The sequence below is a fragment of the Dendrobium catenatum genome, unplaced genomic scaffold (assembly GCF_001605985.2).
Source record: "Dendrobium catenatum unplaced genomic scaffold, ASM160598v2 fragScaff_scaffold_604, whole genome shotgun sequence".
Lineage (NCBI taxonomy): Eukaryota > Viridiplantae > Streptophyta > Magnoliopsida > Asparagales > Orchidaceae > Dendrobium > Dendrobium catenatum.
The window spans coordinates 354992-374431 of record NW_021319066.1 but is presented as its reverse complement, the minus strand read 5'-3'; the positions used below and the strand labels follow the sequence as shown (position 1 = coordinate 374431).

The 19440-nt window shown below is 35.8% G+C and overlaps 2 protein-coding genes across 2 annotated transcripts; one reads left to right on the top strand and one right to left on the bottom strand.

The window, feature by feature from the left end:
• Nucleotides 1-1324: 1324 nt before the first annotated feature.
• LOC110100751 (uncharacterized mitochondrial protein AtMg00810-like) lies at nt 1325-2623 on the bottom strand. Its single transcript, XM_020828398.1, has one exon. It carries the CDS (start codon nt 2621-2623, stop codon nt 1325-1327), a length of 1299 nt encoding a protein of 432 aa, XP_020684057.1.
• Nucleotides 2624-7271: 4648 nt separating this feature from the next.
• Nucleotides 7272-8000, top strand: LOC110100752 (60S ribosomal protein L23A). Its single transcript, XM_020828400.2, has one exon. It carries the CDS (start codon nt 7390-7392, stop codon nt 7855-7857), a length of 468 nt encoding a protein of 155 aa, XP_020684059.1. The 5' UTR covers nt 7272-7389; the 3' UTR covers nt 7858-8000.
• The last annotated feature ends 11440 nt before the right edge of the window (nt 8001-19440 follow it).

Sequence of the window (19440 nt, the reverse complement as noted above, 5' to 3'; positions counted from 1 at the left end):
TTTTTTTTTTTTTTTGAAAAGAAATCTCTTTTTTATAACTTCTATTTCTCGATCCCGTTGATCTGAAAAGTTACCGACCATGACCGTATCTATGAATTTGTAAATAAAAGGGTTTATGAGCCCTAGCCCTGTAAGCCCACTCATGTGTAGAGTAGATCATTCAACACATGCGGCAAAAACCTATTTTTGACCCATTGGTCCTTCTATCATAGGCGACCGAACTGCCGCCCCCTAATTACTTGGCCGACCAAGTATAATAATTCCATAAACACCTAGCAAAGATATGACAAACAAATAAAGTAGCTCTATGTTCGGATCTGATAATACCTATAAGATTAAAATGAATGAATAGGCATGCAACCTGATGATTTTTTCGTAGCTGATTCATTTTCTGTGTAAATTTGAATAAGTCGTATATGAATAATATTCGTATAAGAGCCAAATATGAATTTATGAACACATGGAAATTTAAAGGAGTCAAATAAGAACAAACAATCAATTTATTTAAATTCAATTTTTTTACAGTCCTACTTACCCGCATATTATAATATGTTTAAACCTCAAGTTGCAAAAAACCCATCGAGTAGTCGGCCATTTGTAACATATTTAATTATATGAAAAAGTTCACATCCCTGTCATGCTACCATGTCTTCTCTCTTCAATCTTTTACTGTCGAAAATCCTTCAGCTCATTGTCAGAATTCAATCAATCCAATTAAATTAATCGATAAGTCTATGGGACCAAGAGTTCCTTACTCCTCTTTTCCTTACTTTGACTATTACTATCTATTAATCAAAGCAGCCGGACCAAGAAGATTTTCTTGTAAAGGTTGTAGATTTTGCAGCCACGTTCATGTTGAATGGTAAGGCAAGAATTAATTGATTGAAATAAAATAAACAAAAATGTAATTAATTTCCGTCTCCCATTTTGGCCAACTGGGAATAGCACGGTGGGTTAAGTGCTAGAAAATTTGCGACGCTGGCAAAATTTTGTAGATGGTGGTGGCAATTACTTATAGTTTTAGTTTTATATGAAATTTGATTGTGATGATTAGTCGGGTTGTACAGTTGGTTCTTGTTGACTAAGAGAAATTACTGAACAATCGCATAAAAGCTCTGTTGAGCTGAAGAACAGAGCAACGCTTCAGACATGTGGTAAACAGTGATTTCTCTTTACCACCAAGCATTTGTTACAAAGGTTTTTATAGATAAAAGACTAATATATGTCTAATTACTAAAATGCCCAAATTAGTTACAAAGGCTGCAAAGTGTTATGAGAAGCCGCCTGCCAAGGAGACGAGTGCAGCAAGAAGTGGAGCAGGGACTTATGCTTTCTGCTGTGCTGAAGTTGACGTGGTATCATTAACAGTCCCCTTCAAACTGGTGTGTGGAAGAACAAGCAGTTTGGAACGTAGTTGAGCAAGTCTTTGACTATGTAATGGCTTGGTGAAGATGTCGGCTATCTGGTCGACGGAGGAGACATGATGAATAATAATGTGTTTAGCTTGAACACAGTCTCTGATGAAATGATGATCAATTTCTATATGTTTCGTTCTCGCATGAAAAATTGGATTGGAAGCAAGAGACATAGCGGATATATTGTCACAATAAAGTGGAGTGGATGGTAGATTTATAGAAAATTCTTGGCAAAGACGACGAAGCCATATAACATCAGCAGCTGAAGCAGCAAGAGAGCGATATTCGGCTTCGGTTGACGATCGTGCGACGGTTGATTGCTTCTTAACAGACCAGGAAATTAAGGCTGAGCCAAGAAAGATACAGTAGCCAGTTGTTGATTTGCGATCGATAGCATCGCCAGCCCAATCAGAGTCTGCAAAGGCAGTTAAATTTAGATCTGTCTTGGGCAAAAATAGACCAAGTGATGTCGTGCCTTTTAAATATATGAGAATTCGTTTGAGCAGCTGGAAGTGGCCAATAGACGGCTGATGCATATGCTGACATATTTTGTTGACTGCAAAAGCAATATCTGGTCTTGTGTTTGTTAAGAATTGGAGTGAGCCAACAATGTGGCGAAAATGATCTTGCTGGGTGTAATTTGCTTGCAAGTTTGGATCAGTTGGCCATTTGAGGAGCAAAGGGGTAGTAAGAGGTTTACAAGATGACATTGCTGCATTGGATAATAGTTGCTCAAGGTAAGATTGCTGGGTGAGATGATATTCGGTCGGAGACCTGGTGAACGTAATTCCGAGAAACTGTGATAGCATGCCAAGATTTCTAATCTGAAATTTTTGTTGCAGCTGTTGTAGTAGATTTGAAATGAATTGTGAATCACTTCCGGAGATGAGTATATCATCTACATAGATGAGCAAGTAAATGTGTATGCCATGTTGATTGTAAATAAAAAATGATGGATCCGCGGAGCTGATATGAAAACCAATAGTATGAAGAAATGAAGACAAGGTTGCAAACCATTGTCTCGGGGCTTGTTTAAGTCCATATAGTGCTTTATGCAACTTGCAAACATGAGTGGGATTTTGAGGATCTTGAAATCCTTGTGGTTGAGACATATAAATTGTTTCAGTAAGATTGCCGTGTAAGAAGGCATTAACCACATCTAGTTGAAGTATCGACCAATCATGGTGTAAAGCAACAGTAATAAACATTCGAATGGTTGGGAATTTTACCACCGGACTAAACGTTTCTTGATAGTCTATGTCATATTCTTGTTTGAAGCCTAGGGCAACCAACCGAGCTTTGTAACGAGCGATGTTCCCGTTGGCATGACGTTTGATGTGATAAATCCATTTGCAACCAATAATATTTTGATTTGTAGGTGGTGGAACAAGTGATCAAGTGCCTTGAGATTGTAAGGCATGGAATTCAGCTGACATGGCTGCGCGCCATTGAGGATGTTTGACGGCTATAGAATAACATGTTCGAATGGGAGAAATAGTATGCTGAAGATCAAGAATATTTCGTGGTTTTAGATGGCCAGTTTGTAACCGAGTGGTCATAGGATGACGAGGTGGTTCTTGCAGTATAGTTACAGGAAGTATGGAGGGGGTAGAAGAGTTTGAATGAGATAAATTTTGAGAAGATGTGGAAGCAGATGGAGTTGACGAGTGAGATGAAATTGGTAGAGTAGAGATAAGTGGATTGGTGGCAGAGTTATAATTAGTTGGTGTGGTGGGTAAATTTGGTGGGAACGGTGGTGGAATGAGTGGGTTTGGTGATGGTTTAGCATAAGTAATGTTGTCCAAAGGAGGAGTATATGATTCATCAAAGAGAACATGACGAGAGATGATGGTACGATTGGTGAGAAGATTGTAGCATATGTAACCTTTTTGATTTGCGGCATAACCCAAGAATATACAACGAGCAGATCGTGGAGCTAATTTATGAGGGGCATAAGGTCTAAGCCAGGGATAGCAACGACAACCAAAACGACGAAGATGTAGGTAGTTCGGTGTAGTTTGATATAGAAGTTGATAAGTTGAAACTAAAGATGTATTGGGGGAAGGTAGTCTGTTTTTTAGGTAGATGGCCGTTAGAGTTGCATCGAGCCAAAATGAAAATGGAAGATTTGAGTCAATGAGAAGTGCACGGACAGTATCTAGAAGATGACGGTGCTTGCGTTCAGAGACGCCGTTTTGTTGGGGAGTATGTGGGCATGAGTATTGGTGTTGAATACCATTTTTGATTAAAAAAATACGCAAATGAATATTGAGAAATTCACCACCACCATCTGTACGAAGAGTTCGTATGGTATGATTTAAATGTTTTTCAACCGAATTTTTGAAGTAAATAATCGTTGATGAAACTTCGGATTTTTGTTTTAAAGGATAGAGCCATGAATAGCGTGAGTAATCATCTATTAAAATTAAGTAATATCGAAAACCAACACGTGAAATAATCGACGACGGGCCCCAAACATCAGCATGTATTAATTCGAGAGGAAAGGTGGATACATGATTTGAAATAGAAAAAGGTTGCTTGTGACTCTTTGCAAGAGCACAAGAAGTACAGACTTTTGAAAAAGAGGAAATTCTAAAAGGTGAAATTTGCTTGAGAACAGCTGCTAGTGTTGTAGAGTTTGGATGACCCAAACGTTGGTGCCATAGCTCAGACAATGAGGAGGAGGTAACGAACGCTGTAGTGGAAGGAACTGAAGCATTTGAGTGAGATGGCAGTGGATATAGTCCGTTACGGCAGGGACCTTGGAGAATTGGTTGTTTGGTCGTCAAATCCTTGACAATAAAACCAGTTTTGTTAAAAATAATGGAACAATTATTGTCTTCAACCAATTTGGAAATTGAAATGAGGTTATGAGTGAGATGTGGAACATGTAGAAGAGGTGTGAGAGAAAGCTTACGGTTGGGTGTTGGGAGTAAACCTTTACCAGAGTGAAGGATTGGAAGAGAGTTGCCATTGCCAACGAGAACGTGTTCATTACCGGTGTAAGCTGTGGGTTGTTGAAGAGCCTGAATATCTGGAGTAAGGTGCGATGTAGCACCACTATCAAGAAACCATGGAGTCGTGGTAGAATCAGCCAAGAATGCAGCATTAGTCATAGGAACGTTGGCAGAATATTGCAGATTTGATCGGTGCCAACAAGTAATGGTGGAATGTCCTCGCTTGCCACAGATTTGGCAATCACCATTGAATCTTGGCTGTCTTGAAGCAGAAGAGTATGGTGGGGAAGATTGACGACCACGTCCACGACCTCTCGAATATGTGAAACGGCCACGCCCACGCCCACGATTTGTAGTTAGAGCAAATTGAGAATCAGGCGGCTGACCAGAATCAGTGACAGCCATCTCTTTAATCGCGTCGGACACTTGATTTACTTCTTCACTACAGAGAAGTGAATATAAATCATCTAGATTTATTGGAGTGAGTTTGGTGCGAATGGCGGTCTTGAAGGATTGGTAAGAAGTAGGTAAGCCATTAAGGATATAGAGAATCACGTCTTCGGAGTCAAGAGTACCTCCGACAGCTGTAATATTGTCGACAAGGCTTTTGACATGAGAAAGATACTCTTGCATTGACTGATTTTTCATGGACACAGAATGCAACTCATTCTTTAATTGAATTACTCTAGAACGGTTTGTTGAGAAGAATCGCCGTTCTAGAGTCGACCAGATCAAACAGCAGGTGTCCAGATTGAGTATGTGCGGTAAAATGGATGGAGATATAGTTGAAATAGGGCAACCGAAAGGTTTTGATCCACCAAAATCCATGAAGTAAACAGTGGATTTATAGTGATTTGATTTTCTGAGAAGTAAAGCTGTTTGGGTGGACATGGAGTACTGCCATCCAAGTGTCCAGAAAATCCATTTGCGACAAAAAATTTGAAGATTTGCGATCTCCAGGTAGGATAGTTGTCTGGGAGAAGCTGAATGTGAATAACATTCTTGATGTTGGATACAAGAAACTTGAGGTTAGAAGGTATTTCAGTCGGCAAGGACGAAGAGGAAGGCACGGTGGTAGCTGTCGCCGGAGGAGTGGAGGGTGAAACCGAAGAGTCTCCCATGGAGATAACGGGATCAACTGCGGTGAAGCAAATATGGCTCTGATAGCATGTTGACTAAGAGAAATTACTGAACAATCGCATAAAAGCTCTGTTGAGCTGAAGAACAGAGCAACGCTTCAGACATGTGGTAAACAGTGATTTCTCTTTACCACCAAGCATTTGTTACAAAGGTTTTTATAGATAAAAGACTACTATATGTCTAATTACTAAAATGCCCAAATTAGTTACAAAGGCTGCAAAGTGTTATGAGAAGCTGCCTGCCAAGGAGACGAGTGCAGCAAGAAGTGGAGCAGGGACTTATGCTTTCTGCTGTGCTGAAGTTGACGTGGTATCATTAACAGTTCTAACCTTAATTCAGTTTGTTTAGCTCATTGGGGGATTGCAAGGGGTCCTCCCCATGCACAAATTTTTTTTGTTCCCGTACAACATTTGCGGCGATATGTATATGAGTGCTCTGACGTTGTATAGTTTGCTTGGAGAAAAGCAGAGAGTGGAGCGATGCAGCGCTCCAAACCCCGATGTTGCAGCTTTGAAAGGGAGCTCTGTAGCGCTACAAACCTCATTACTACGACGCTATAAGGCATATTGTAGAAAAGGGAGTTGAGCTTCATGGTGCTCAACTTGGCATCACGGTGCTGGGAAAAGGGCTACCCATTTTTTTATTTTTGGTTTTTCATTAAGGGTTGCATCCCAAGATGGTTTTGATGTATCTCTTTGTTTGTTTTTGTGCAATAACTATGCAAGGGAGTACATACAAAGATAGAGTGAGAGAAAAGAGTGATATGTACTATTTCCCTCAATTTTAGTAGTCAAATTTTTGTGTAGTGTGGCTCCCTAGGTTTTTCTTGATTTCATTTTTTTTCCAAATTAAATCTTAATGATCTTTCTTTCGTTGCATCTTATATTTTCTATTTGTGTTAGCTGTATGTTTTACTTCCCCAAAAGATAGTGGTTATTGGCGAGAGTTGACGATCTTCGTTGGTGGAGATAATTGGTGGTGGTCATCGGTGGTCGTAAGAGCTAGAAAATGCAAGATAACTCTCTTCTTCTCTCACATCTTAGACCTCATCTTTGTGGAGAATGAGACTCTATTTATAAACTTTTCGATAAAGCCATTTTTGATAAATTTAGTTAGAATCCAAAGCACTTTAGCATATAGTTCATATTGATTATTTGAATCATGAAACATTTACTTAGTAGAAAAGTAAGTTATGATGTTAAAATTAAATGATATTGGGCCCACTAGATTCATCTTGTCAAGCAACTAGATTTTATTATAAGCATGCCAAATTTGAAGATCATTTGATCATTCTATTATTATATGAAGTTTCCAACTATGCTTCATGTGTTTGATTTGATATCATTTAGGCTCAGTTTGAATCAATTTTTGATATTGTTGGGTTCATATTGTCAAGATGTTTAGTTTAATCATAAGTTTGTTAAAATCAGAGTTCACATAATCATGAATTTAACTCCAAAAATTTTTAAATTAATTTTTGTCTCAACATTTATGCTCATCATGTTTTTTTTTTGTATACATATGTCACAAAAAAACCTGACGAGATCTGCTGATTGGTATATCCTATCGTGTTGATCAGCTCTAACAGGCAAATCTCAAGATCTAGTTTTAAAAATGATTTAAATTTTTTTCTAGTATTCACTTTAAACCAATCAACAATTGACAACAGAGCTATTAAAACACCCAAAGTGCTGAAATAAACTCATCCACAAAATTTCTTTGACATATACACAATTATAGTATAGGGCAATAAGCATCGTTCCGTTTACCCTAACGCTAGGGCTTGGCCACCAGAAGGGAGGCGCTTGGAGAGTGCTCGGCCTGCAAACTTGGGACAACGGTAAGTAACTTATTGGAATTTTACTGCGCATCACCCGATGGCACCGCCAGCAAAAGCTACCTCCAAGAAGTCTGATGCCAAGTCTCAAGCAGTGAAGGTTGCCAAGGCAGTGAAGTCAGGTGCTTCTTCCATTAAGAAGAAGGCAAAGAAGATCTGCACTTCTGTGACTTTTCACCGTCCGAAAACACAGAAGAAGCCCAGAGAACCAAAATACCCCAGAATCAGTGCTCCTCCCAGAAACAAGCTCAACCATTACCAAATCCTCAAGTACCCTTTGACTACTGAATCTGCCATGAAGAAAATTGAAGACAACAATACTCTTGTTTTCATCGTTGACATCCGAGCTGATAAAAAGAAGATTAAGGCGGCTGTAAAGAAGATGTACGACATTCAGACAAAGAAAGTTAACATGTTGATCAGGCCTGATGGTACAAAGAAGGCTTGTGTTCGCTTGACTCCAGATTATGATGCTCTTGATGTTGCAAACAAAATCGGTATAATTTAGTTCTGATTCTATGGACTGGAAATTTTGTCCTTGGGAGTTCATGTTCTTTAGACCCTTTGCAAGCAAGTAAATTCATGTCATTTTGTTCTGTGATTTTGCTTTTTGTTCAACATTATGTTTAATTTTAAGCATGATGGATGTTGGATATAATATTTACTTAGAATTTCTCCACAAAAAAAAATAAAAAATAGTATATGGCAATAAACATATGCTAAATAATTGAATGATAAAACTAGCCATGATTGTGCAAAAAAAAAAAAAAACTATAGATTAAGATACGATTCCTGAAATTGCTAATAAAAAAATTTATTCTCTTTCACTGATCCTAAAAATAAAATGCAAAACAATAATGACCTAAAATAACTCAATAGGTCACAAATATCAATCTAATTTTTTTTAAAAAAAAGTTATTAAATATTTTTTCACAATATTTAAATGCAGTATAATAATTTACTATGTTGAACAAGGTAAAAAGAGCACAACAACTATCCAAAGATTGAATTAATAATACCGAGCAATGAATTGACTACAGTTTTTTTCTTTTTGTAAAAATAGTTATAAAGCTAACAATGAAAATTTAAAATTTTTAAGTTGATATAAAAAGTAGTTAAATTTTTTGAAAGTTGATACATCATTAAAAAATTATCTTGAGCGGGGCACGAATCTCGATGCAAAATCAAGTTGGAAACTCCCAAAATTAATTGAAACCATCTGAGTTTTGATTTCAACAAACTTACAGTCAAACTGAACAACTCAATAATACGAACCCAACGACACCAAATCAAACCCTATCCGAGCCCAAATGGGTCCAAGTCAAGGACCACAATTTGGATTACCAAACGGTTTCCAAACATAATGTGCTTATAGTCGAATCGAGCAGCTCGACGAGACAAATCCAATGAGTCTAAGATCACTGAATTTCAACATCACTAAGACATTCAAATGTCCATCAAACGGTCCATGAGCAAGAGATTCAACATCGGTTGTCCATCCAACCACTCCTCATTTAACCTTGATCTCCCACCTATTTACGGGTCATGCCACTCAAAAAATCTTTAAATAGAGCTCCCATTTTCTCTTGAAAAGTGACCCAAACCAAAGGATTCAAAGAGAGAGATCGGAGATCGCTCATGCCTCCTTGCTCCTCCTCGACCACCATTGAGTTCCGTCGGACCACCACTTGAGGTCCTGAGCTCCGCCAGACCACCACTTGACGCCCTCACCCTAATCGGACCACAACTCGAGGCCCTCACCTTCGTCGGACCACAACTTGAGGCCCTCACCTCCGCCGAACCTCAACTTAAGGCCCTAAGCTCCGCCGGACCACCACTTAAGTCCCTCACCTCCGCCAGACCACCACTTGAGGCCCTGAGTTCCGCCGGACCACTCCCCGAGGCCTGAAGTTTTGCCGGACCACCACATGAGGCCCGAAATTGTACCAGACCACAAGTAACGCCGGACTAGCATTCTTGTTTGTCACTAGATTTCAATTTTATAGTCAACATTTGTAATATGATCGCCCACAAGGACGAGTCATCCCGATGTAACCTACTCAAATTCTAGTGGAATCACTTTCTATTGGGCCAGGCCTCGTGGTTTTTCCCCTTTTCAGGGTTTTCCACGTAAAAAATCTTGTTATGTGTGTGAGCTGGATATATGTGCAACGCTAAGACGTATGACTCTAACTCTATCGCCGCGTATATTCTAGCCCGCAACAAAAGTAATGAAAAGTAATAACCCAATCGAAATTGTTGTTGCAATTTGAAAATGAAAGTAATGAGAAAGTTGACACAAACAACGACTTAGTCCTTGTTTGGGACAACTTTAAAAAACAGCTTTATAATGCAGTAAAAAAATTGTCCCAAACAAAGGCTTCGTTTGGGACAACTTTCTTACTTTTTTTTTTATAAATAATTTTAGAATAAAAATTTATTAATGCAGCAAACAAAAAGCAATGACTTAAAACCGTCCTAAATGAATTCTTAGTTTCTTTACAATTGTATATAATCCCATTGATCCCAATTTGTAATGTTTGGATTAATCCTAATGATGAATATATGCTGCAATTGAACAATGCCTGTTGCAATTTTTAAAATTTATCTGCGAGGGGTGCGATTGCCAGCAATAATTTTATGCTGCTTGAATGTCGTCATAATAAGATTCGTCACATAGATTTTGTGGCATCAGTGTTTTGTGACAGAAATTTTTTGTAATAATTTATTGCAAAGTAATAATTTGCGGTAAATATATATCAACTACAAATAATTGTCATAAAAAGTGCATGTGATGGATGATTCTTGACTTCGTCTGGACGAAAATTTTCCAGAAAATTAATCACTGCGGACGATAATTTATTTTCGTCTGGACGAAAATTTTCCAGAGTTCCGATCGTCCTGGATGATTTTTGTTTTCGTCGGGACAAAATTTTCTTAAAGGACCAGTCACCACAGACGATAATTTATTTTCGTCTGGACGAAAATTTTCCAGAGTTCAGATCGTCCTGGACTATTTTTGATTTCGTCTGGACGAAATTTTTCCAGAGGACCAGTCGCCACGGACGATAATTTAAATTCGTCTGGATGAAAATTTTACAGTGAACCAATCGTCCTGGACGATAATTAATTTCGTCCTGGACGAATAGGACTTAGAAAAATTTTTCGAGCAAGTTCCTATTCGTTCCATATGCTCTATAGGAGATAACTGTCTGATCGTCCTGTACGAACGAATATCGTCCAGTACGATCAGTATAAACATTTTATATGATCTCCTTATGTATGTGTGTATGTTTTTATTCACTCAAATTACAATCACTCCCTTTCAATTTGATTTTAAAGAAAAGTGCAAGCTTCAAATTTTACAATGTATCTCATGCTGAATTTAATTTGAAGTCTTCGTAGTCTGGAGTTTGTTTTTCCTGAAATGTTAGTACACACAAGAGCAAATGCAATTCTTCTAAAAAATGTTAGGAGATAACTACACATTTGAACAATAATCTTTGGAATCATCAAAACTACATAAGTTGCAAAAATGTAAAGCATGCAAATAGCAACTACCTTAACAGTGTGGAACCCCCTCCACACTCCCTTGAGTCTCTCCTCGCAGGATCTTCTCCCTCTCTCAAACTCCAACCTTTCCTCACTCCCTATCAAGCTCTCTCTTCAAGTTTCCCCAAAAAGAACGAAGCTACAATGGCTGCCAAAGACACTTACCAAATGTCATGTCATAGCTTAAATAGAAGATCTCAAAACGAGCTCATAAATGTAAGTAGCCGACATTATAATCCAGGACAATACTAATATCATCCGCTACGATTAGTGCAATCAAAGCCCAATCAGCCGGGACGATTTGAGACAATCAGAAGAAGTTTGTTCATATCATCCAGGACGTCCTGGATGATCAAAACAAATCGTGGAATATCATTCTGAACATCTCCCTGAAAAACCGCTGTCTGATGTCCAATCGTCCGGCGTATCGGTCTGGGCGATTTTGTGATCGTCCAGGATGATTTGATCGTGCAATCAAGTCATAATTGCTTTCTTTAAATTCCAGACAATTTTTGGAAATATTGTCCTGGATCATCCTGGACGATATTTTATAGTCCTCGACGATCCACCTAGACAATGTTTAAAAATAAGTAATTTTTAAATAGATATGGCGGCAGATTCTTTCTGTTTTGAGCCTATCGTCCTGGCCGATACAAAATCGTCCAGGATGATGTGTTTTGCATAATGATGGCTGCTTTAATGAGGATGCCCTAATTAGGGTTTCTGCTTTTGAACAGATCGTCCATGCCGATATAAATATCATCTCAGATCATGCTAGCAAAAATAGTAAATTCTAGGGAACATTCAGAAAATCTTCCAAGTTACAAAGCATCATGAGCCACACCAAATACAATAGACTCGAGAAAGGAAAAAGAGTACAAACTGACTCAGACCTAGCCTACCCAATCTTGAGCTAGTTCCAAATTGTAGTCTGATCGTGTGAACTTGAAATGTCAGTAGATAAGGCAGTCGTAGAGAAAAAGAATGTTTGCTATCATCAAAATCATAAGCCATAGACCTGCAACAATCTCCCCCTTTTTGATAATGACAAACATTTAAATTTGAATTTGCAAAAAGAAACATTTTCTCCTAATATCCTCCTCACTAGAATAGCACTTTAAAAAATAGGAGAAATAAAAATATTTTTGATGTTTTAAATTTTTTGAAAAGAAAAAAAAGGATACAAATTCAACAGTACGTTCTCCCGTTTGACATTATCAAAAAGAGAGGAGGAACAAACAAAAAACAAAATGAACAAAAGTCAAAAATGTTTTCTAATCTAGTGAAAAAATAAATATTTTTAAAATGAGAAAGTTGCCTCTTGGTTTTAATAAAAAACTTAGTAGACTTTTATTGATAATGCATAGCCCAGAAAAGGTTAGAAATTAAGAATTTGATAATCCAAAACTCAAGTTCTTTAAAAAGGCTAAAAAACTTTTTAATTTAATATCTAAATCAAGGAATAAATTAGAAAAAGAAACAATTATTTTTCAAAAACTCCTTCCATTAAATATATCTAATAGAAGATCAATGCACGAATTATTGAATCATGAATCAAAATTTTCGAACTCAAGTATCAAAAGTATCAAGGGTTTTCTAAAGCTTTAAAAAGTACAAGAACGGTATGCATTAAACTTTGTGGGCTCATTTTATGCCTCTTGACAATTGGTTGGCGCACTGTGCATCTTTTGATACACATTGTGTCTTCTATTTTTTTTTTCAATTTGGCATCTTTGTGCATCTTTTATTTTTGGCATCATTGGCCAATTTTTTGAGTATGCTACCTTTCTGAAATCTTAAAAACCAAAAGTAAACCCATACTATTGACAAAAATGAAAATTCTTAATTAAAAAAATTATGATGTTGATTCAACACCTTGCAAAAGATTCCTATGCGATAAATAAAATGTAGGGAGATAATTTTTTTTTCAATAACCAATTTAAAATATAAAAAAAAAATTAAATCAAAAGTAGAATAATCTCTTTTACGAAACAGAGATTGAGAGTAAAAAACATGAGTTTTCTTTCTTTGACAGTTTTTAGAGACGTCAATCACAACTTACTAAAGATTTTAAGAAAAAATAGGAAGTAGATTTTTCATTTTTTAAAAAGTGAATGTGTGTGTTGATTAGAGAAAAAATTTCATGAAACAAAAAAAATCTTCTTCCCAATGTTGAGGGACTGTAAATCTTCTTCCCAATGTATAATTGGGGATTTAAATATTTTCAAGATAGGGGTTTGGAGGATTTCTACGGTGTATGGAAACAAAGAGGTGATTGGAAGGAGGGAACTTTAGAGGGATATTGAATTGTATTCTTCCAAGGATACTCCTTCAATTATGGGTGGAGATTTTAATTGCTTATTGGCCAAAGAGGATAAAAAGTGGGGAGAGGGGAAAAAAAGGGGGGGGGGGGGGGAAGAGATTTTTATTTTCTCAAGGTGCAAAGGAGATGAAAGAATTTTTTAGCAAGAATGATTTGCGTGAAGCAGGTTTTCTGAGACCTAGATTTACCTGGTGTAAAACAAGGTGGGAGGAACATGCATTTTGGAGAGGCTGGATAGAAGTTACTTGAATTCAGTGGCTATTGGTTCTTCCCAGTTGATGGTGGTGCGGCATTTACCTAGGATTGCTTCTGACCATTTCCCTATCTTGTTAAATCTAATGAGCAATATTCCTAAAATTTAGAAAATTATTAAATTTGAAGAGTATTGGGCATCTTATCCGGCATCTTCTTCTATTGTGCTTAAAGCATGGAATAAAAGAGCTTGTGGTACTTTTTCTAAAATTCTTAATATCAAGTTTAAAAGATCCATGAAAGCTTTATACTTTTGGAGTAAAGCAAAACTTAAAGATCTCAATGAATTGAAGGAATGACTCAAAAAGGATATTTATGAATTGCAAATGGAGGAAGCTAATGAAGGAGCTCTTTCTAAAGATAAAATCTTGCTCTTATGATCAAAGGTGAAGAACTTAACAGTACATTGGCTCATTTGAATACATGGTGGGGACAAAGAACAAAGATCAATTGGGTGAAGGATGGAGATAAAAATACATGATTCTTTCAAGCATATGCTAACAGTAGAAGGAAAAGGAATTGGATTTCAAAAATTAAAAATGATGATGGGACAGAGGTTTGAGATCAAAAGAATATTGAGAACATTTTTGTTAATTAATTCAGTCATAAATGGCTCTTGAGGGACTGTAAATTAGAAGATTGGCCTCCTAGATTAAATTTTCTAGATGAAGAAGATAGAAAGAGGTCGGATGCTGAACTCTCGGTGGAGGAAGTTACTGAAGCAGTTAGTGAATTGAAGGGTTTAAATCTCAAGGAATAGATGGTATATCCTATTCTTTCTTGAAGAACTATTGGTCTATTATTAAAATTGATACATGGAATGCTATTCATCAAGTATTTGCTATGGGATCAATAGATTCAGGATGGAAAGAGACTGTTGTAATGCTAATTCCAAAGGTTGAAAATCCTTCAATACCATATCACTTCAAACTGATTAGATTATGCAAATCAATTTATAAACTGATTGCTAAAATTCTTTTAAATAGAATGCATGGTATGATTCATAAACTCATCTCCAAAGAATAGGTTTCTTTTTTGAAGGGAAGGTCAATCTCTCAACATATTGTTATGGCTCATGAACTGTTTCACAAATTTAGATTTTCTAAATCAATAAAAGGCTTGGTTTCCTTAAAGATTGATTTTGAGCAAGCTTATGATAGCATGGGCTGGCCGGCATTGGAGCAAGTATTGAGGTACTTCGGTTTTCCTTGCAAATACTCTAAGTTAATTATGGATTATGTGGTGGATGCTAAGTTTTCTGTATTGATTAATGGCAATTATTCTAGATGGATTATGGCTAAGAGTGGGTTTCGACAGGGATGTCCACTCTCTCCATTTTTATTCATTTTCCCAATTGTTATCTAATTCTTTGATTAATAAACGAGATTTGGTGGGAATCAAAGTGCACTCAAGAATTCAAAGAATATCTCATTTTCTTTACACAGTTGATATTGTTATTTTCTCTGAATCAAGTATTAAGATGGTGAAAGAGGTAAGGAGAACAATTGTGGATTTTTGTGAGTGGACTAGTCAACACAAGAATTACAGTAAATCAGTAATTCTCTTTGGTAAAGATGTGAAGAAGAAGAAAAGGAGAAGCATTGCTCAGATTATGGGACATAGACCAGTGAAGGAGATGACTTATTTTGGTGTGAAGATAGCCTTGAGAAGGTTAGTTCGTGCTGATTTCTAAGGCTTATTGGAGAAATCTTTGGAGAAAATCATTATTTGGGGCAACAAGTTCATGTCTTTGCAAGGAAGGTTCATTCTTATTAAATCTGCTATATTGGCTTTTCCAATCTTTCAATTGACTCATGCTCTTATTCCTAAAAGTATTCTTGCTGATATTGATAAGATGTGTAGGACATTTATTTGGCACAAACAGGATGGTAAAGAAGGTATTCATTATGTCAATTGGGAGGTGTTGTGCAAACCAATTAAATTGGGTGGTAGGGGTCTCCATTCATGCTTAAAATCTGTTGGGCTGATAAGAGCTAAGTTGGTATGGATTTATTTGAGTGATAGAGATTCTTTACTGAATAAAACATTGTCTACGAAATACAGATTTGCAACTTCAAATTCTGGAATGAAGAAATCTTCCGCTTGGAGGATTATTATAGATCGTGCCAAAGATCTTGAAAATATTACAAGATGGAGAATTGTAGATGGAAGATCCGTAAATGTGTTGAAAGATAATTGGATTCTTGATAAAAGAATCATGATGTGGCCAACATTTGTTTCTATCATGATGGATCCTGATATGTTAGTAGAGAATTTTTATTGCTAATGGAACTTGGAATTTGAATATACTGAGAAATTATTTCGCTGAAGACCTGGTGCTACTGATCAGCAAAACAAGTATACACTCTTATGAATAGGAAGATCTGGTGGAGCTGCTGAATCAGATGTCCGATAAAACCATTTCTTATCCTGCTTCTAATGCCATGGTTTGTAATGACTCTTCCATTATGTATTGGGGATGGATTAGAAAGATTAAATTAAATTCTCGGGTTGTGAATTTTTGGAGGAGGATTTTTCAAAAGGTAATTCCTACATTCAGTTTTCTGCTTCATAGAAAACTGATAGAAACAAACTTTTGTCCTAGAGGATGATTGAAGATTGAAGATTATGAGCATGTTGTGGTGGGTTGTTCTAAATTAACTTAGGTTATTCAGATTTTGAACAAATGGGGATTTGCAATCTCAGTTTTTGAAAGATTTGATGACTGTTGTACATTGTTAAATTAATGTGCTTCCAAGCAAACTATTTTAGGGAATATGTATTGCACATTGGTTTTTTTATCTTGGAAATATAGAAGCAAAGGAATATATGGTGATGGTGAAGACAATAAAGTGTTTATTGCTTCTAACACAATTACCTTATTTTCTATATCAACTAATACAGCTGTAATTAAATTCTCATTGGGAATCTCGGATGTTAATCAGTCTAATCGACTGTTGAAGAAATCTTGGCATCCTCCCACTCCTGGCTGGATCAAAGTTAATGTGGATGTGTGATTGCTATCGTCATACAGGGCTACTATTGGAGGAGTATTCAAAGATCACAGATGAAGGTTTCTAGTGCATTTGGGTTTAGTGGAATTCACTGGGATGTGAATCAATTGGATTTTCTAGTTGTTCTGTCCCTGGATCGGTATTTACAAAAGTGGATGCTTGATTATAAAGGTATCATTGTTGAAGGTGATAATGCAAATGTATTCAATCTTCTTCAAAGGTGTTACAACTTACATGGAGCAGCTGAAGACCATATGAAGGTGCCTTATGGGTTGAGAGATTTTAATTTTGTTATGTTTAATTGGGTGGATAGAGGTTGTAATAAGTTGGCCGATTTGTGTGCTAACGTTGCTTTCAATTATGATTTTCTTTGGAATGACATTACAATGTGTAGTATTCTTCCTTTTTTTTTAAAGTATTAAAGGAGGAATGTGATGCTATTTGTAGGTTGTAATTGGTATTCTTTTTAATAAAATTGCTTCGGCATTTCATCAAAAAAAAAAAAAAATCAATCAAAATGCTAAACTATCCCCTAAAAGTAGTGTTAATCAGGTCCAGGTGCAGGTGCTGGAGCACCCCCTTCTTTTTTAGAGATAATACTAGAACTTTGGTCTCTCCAAAACAAAGATCGAAAACAAGCATAAGTAAAATAGATTGGAATTTCAGTGGGAGGATTAGGATGAACAATATTATACTTCTTGTGAAGGATATAAGCAACAAGATGTCCTAGATCCACATTCTTTTTCCTCTTGTGATGAGGAAGCCCAATTTCAGAAAGATTACACAAGTAGTCAATTATGAGTTGGGCCTCATCAAAGGGTTTTTCGATCATAATTAGGTAGGTGATTGTGGACTAGAGTGGAGTTATATTTATATGATTACCAGCCTTATAAATAATCGTGGTTCATAGGACATGCTGGATGATCTCGGCGTTCTAATTCAAGGATATAAACTATAGATAAGTGGGTGCTTGAGAGACACCTCTAAGTAATTTATTAATTTTAGTATAGTCATAATAAAATCTGGAAGTTAGAGTGAGAGCTCTAATGCCTTGAGTCCTTAAATGAAGAAAGTTCCAAAGTATTCTTTTGTGATTTTGACTCGATAATTTTTGAACAAAAGAGGTTATCCAAGTTTGATCCTTATTTAACCTTATATTTGCTAAGAAATAATGAAAGTCTCTTTTTGTTAGGTATAGATCAAGGTCAAAATAAAAGAGAACTAAGTTGGAGCAAAGAATAGCATGATAGAAAAGTGGATATCATCTTGATTGAGGAGTCTAGAAGGAGTAATCTTAGCTGCTACCTACCTAAAGAATGCATCTTTATTATCCTTAGAAAAAAATTGTCATCCCCACCAGTCCTAGAAGAGGACCCCTTAGTAACACGTGAACGCTTACCCGAACTAGCTATTCCTAAAATGAGTGCTTTAGAAGGTTTAAAAGGGAAAATGAAAGTGAATGAAAACCAATTCAAGAACCCTTCTATGTATAGAAAAACTACTGGTCATATAGTACAAAATTGGGTTTGAACATATGATTTTGAGATCACACGGGATGAAATTATTTTCGTACATATGAATGGAAACAACCAAAATAAAATGACTTTTCATAAAACAACATTTATAAGGCATCCTTTCATACAGGCTTTTTGACCATGCATTCATATAGATGAACAAGTGTTCATTTGGGATGATTAGAATATTAATGATCATTTTAAAGGTGATTAGGTTTGTCCTTAATAGAAATTGCCAACTGAATCGAACAGATGAAACACTATTTCATAAGTATGGTCAGTTTTAATAACTTATTCTAACCGGATAACCGTCCATATTTGTACAGACAAATTTGAACTTATCTTAAAGTACAACGAAGTCATCGTATAATATGAAATATATGAAAAAACTAATTTCACATGTTTAATTCAAAATCCAATCATAGACATGATGTATAATTCATACAGTACAAAAATATTTCAGACAATACTAATAAATTTGTTAGAAAACAAAGCTTGAAAATAAGAAAAACTTCTCAAAATCCATTATTTTTGACAAGTTATATGTGTCCAAATTAAAATCTCAAAAATTAAAACCAAAATATAAACAAACAAGAAGAAATAAAATAAACAAACAGAAATAGAAAAACAAAAATAAAAACACATAAAGAACATATCAAGTTTGCATAAAATTTTATCTAATCATTAAAATCAATCACACCTAACCTTATTCTTAAGGTGCTAAATATGACAAAGGCTAATGGTTTTATAAAAATATTCGCAATTTGATTTTCAGTAGAAACATGCTTCAATTCAATTTCTCCTTATGATACATGATCTCTTATGAAATGATGCCTTATGTTTATATATTTGGTTCTTGAATGTTTTATAGGATTCTTTGATATGAAAATGGAACTAGTGTTATCAAAATAAGTATTATTTATGCCAAATATAAATACTAAATCAATCAACTGTTGTTTCATCAAAAGTACTTGTGCCACACAACTTCCTAAGGAAATGTATTCAGCTTTAGAGTAGATAGGATATAGAATTCTATTTTCTTCTAGACAAAGAAACTATTGAATTTCCTATGAATTAACAAGTTCTAGATATACTCTTTCAATCAAGCCTATAACCTGTAAAGTCTAAATTAAAATATCTAATAATTTTGAATGAAGTGTTGTACTTAGGATACTAAATTTCTAAGTTTTGAATTCTCAAAAGATATCTTAAAATCTTTTTACTTCTGTTAAATATGATTGCTTTGGATTAGATTAAAGTCTAGCACACAAATAAATACTAAACATTATATATGATATCCTAGCAGTTAAATAAAGCACTAATCTAATTATACCGCTTAAATTTTTTTATTAATAGATTTTCCCTTTGGGTCATTATTCAACTGAACTGTGGAAGTCATTGGTGTAGTTACTATTTTAGCATTATCAATTTCATAT

Excerpts from the sequence above, each read along its gene's own strand:
- LOC110100751 (XM_020828398.1), bottom strand. The coding sequence starts at position 2,623 with ATGTTTATTACTGTTGCTTTACACCATGATTGGTCGATACTTCAACTA.
- LOC110100752 (XM_020828400.2), top strand. The coding sequence starts at position 7,390 with ATGGCACCGCCAGCAAAAGCTACCTCCAAGAAGTCTGATGCCAAGTCT.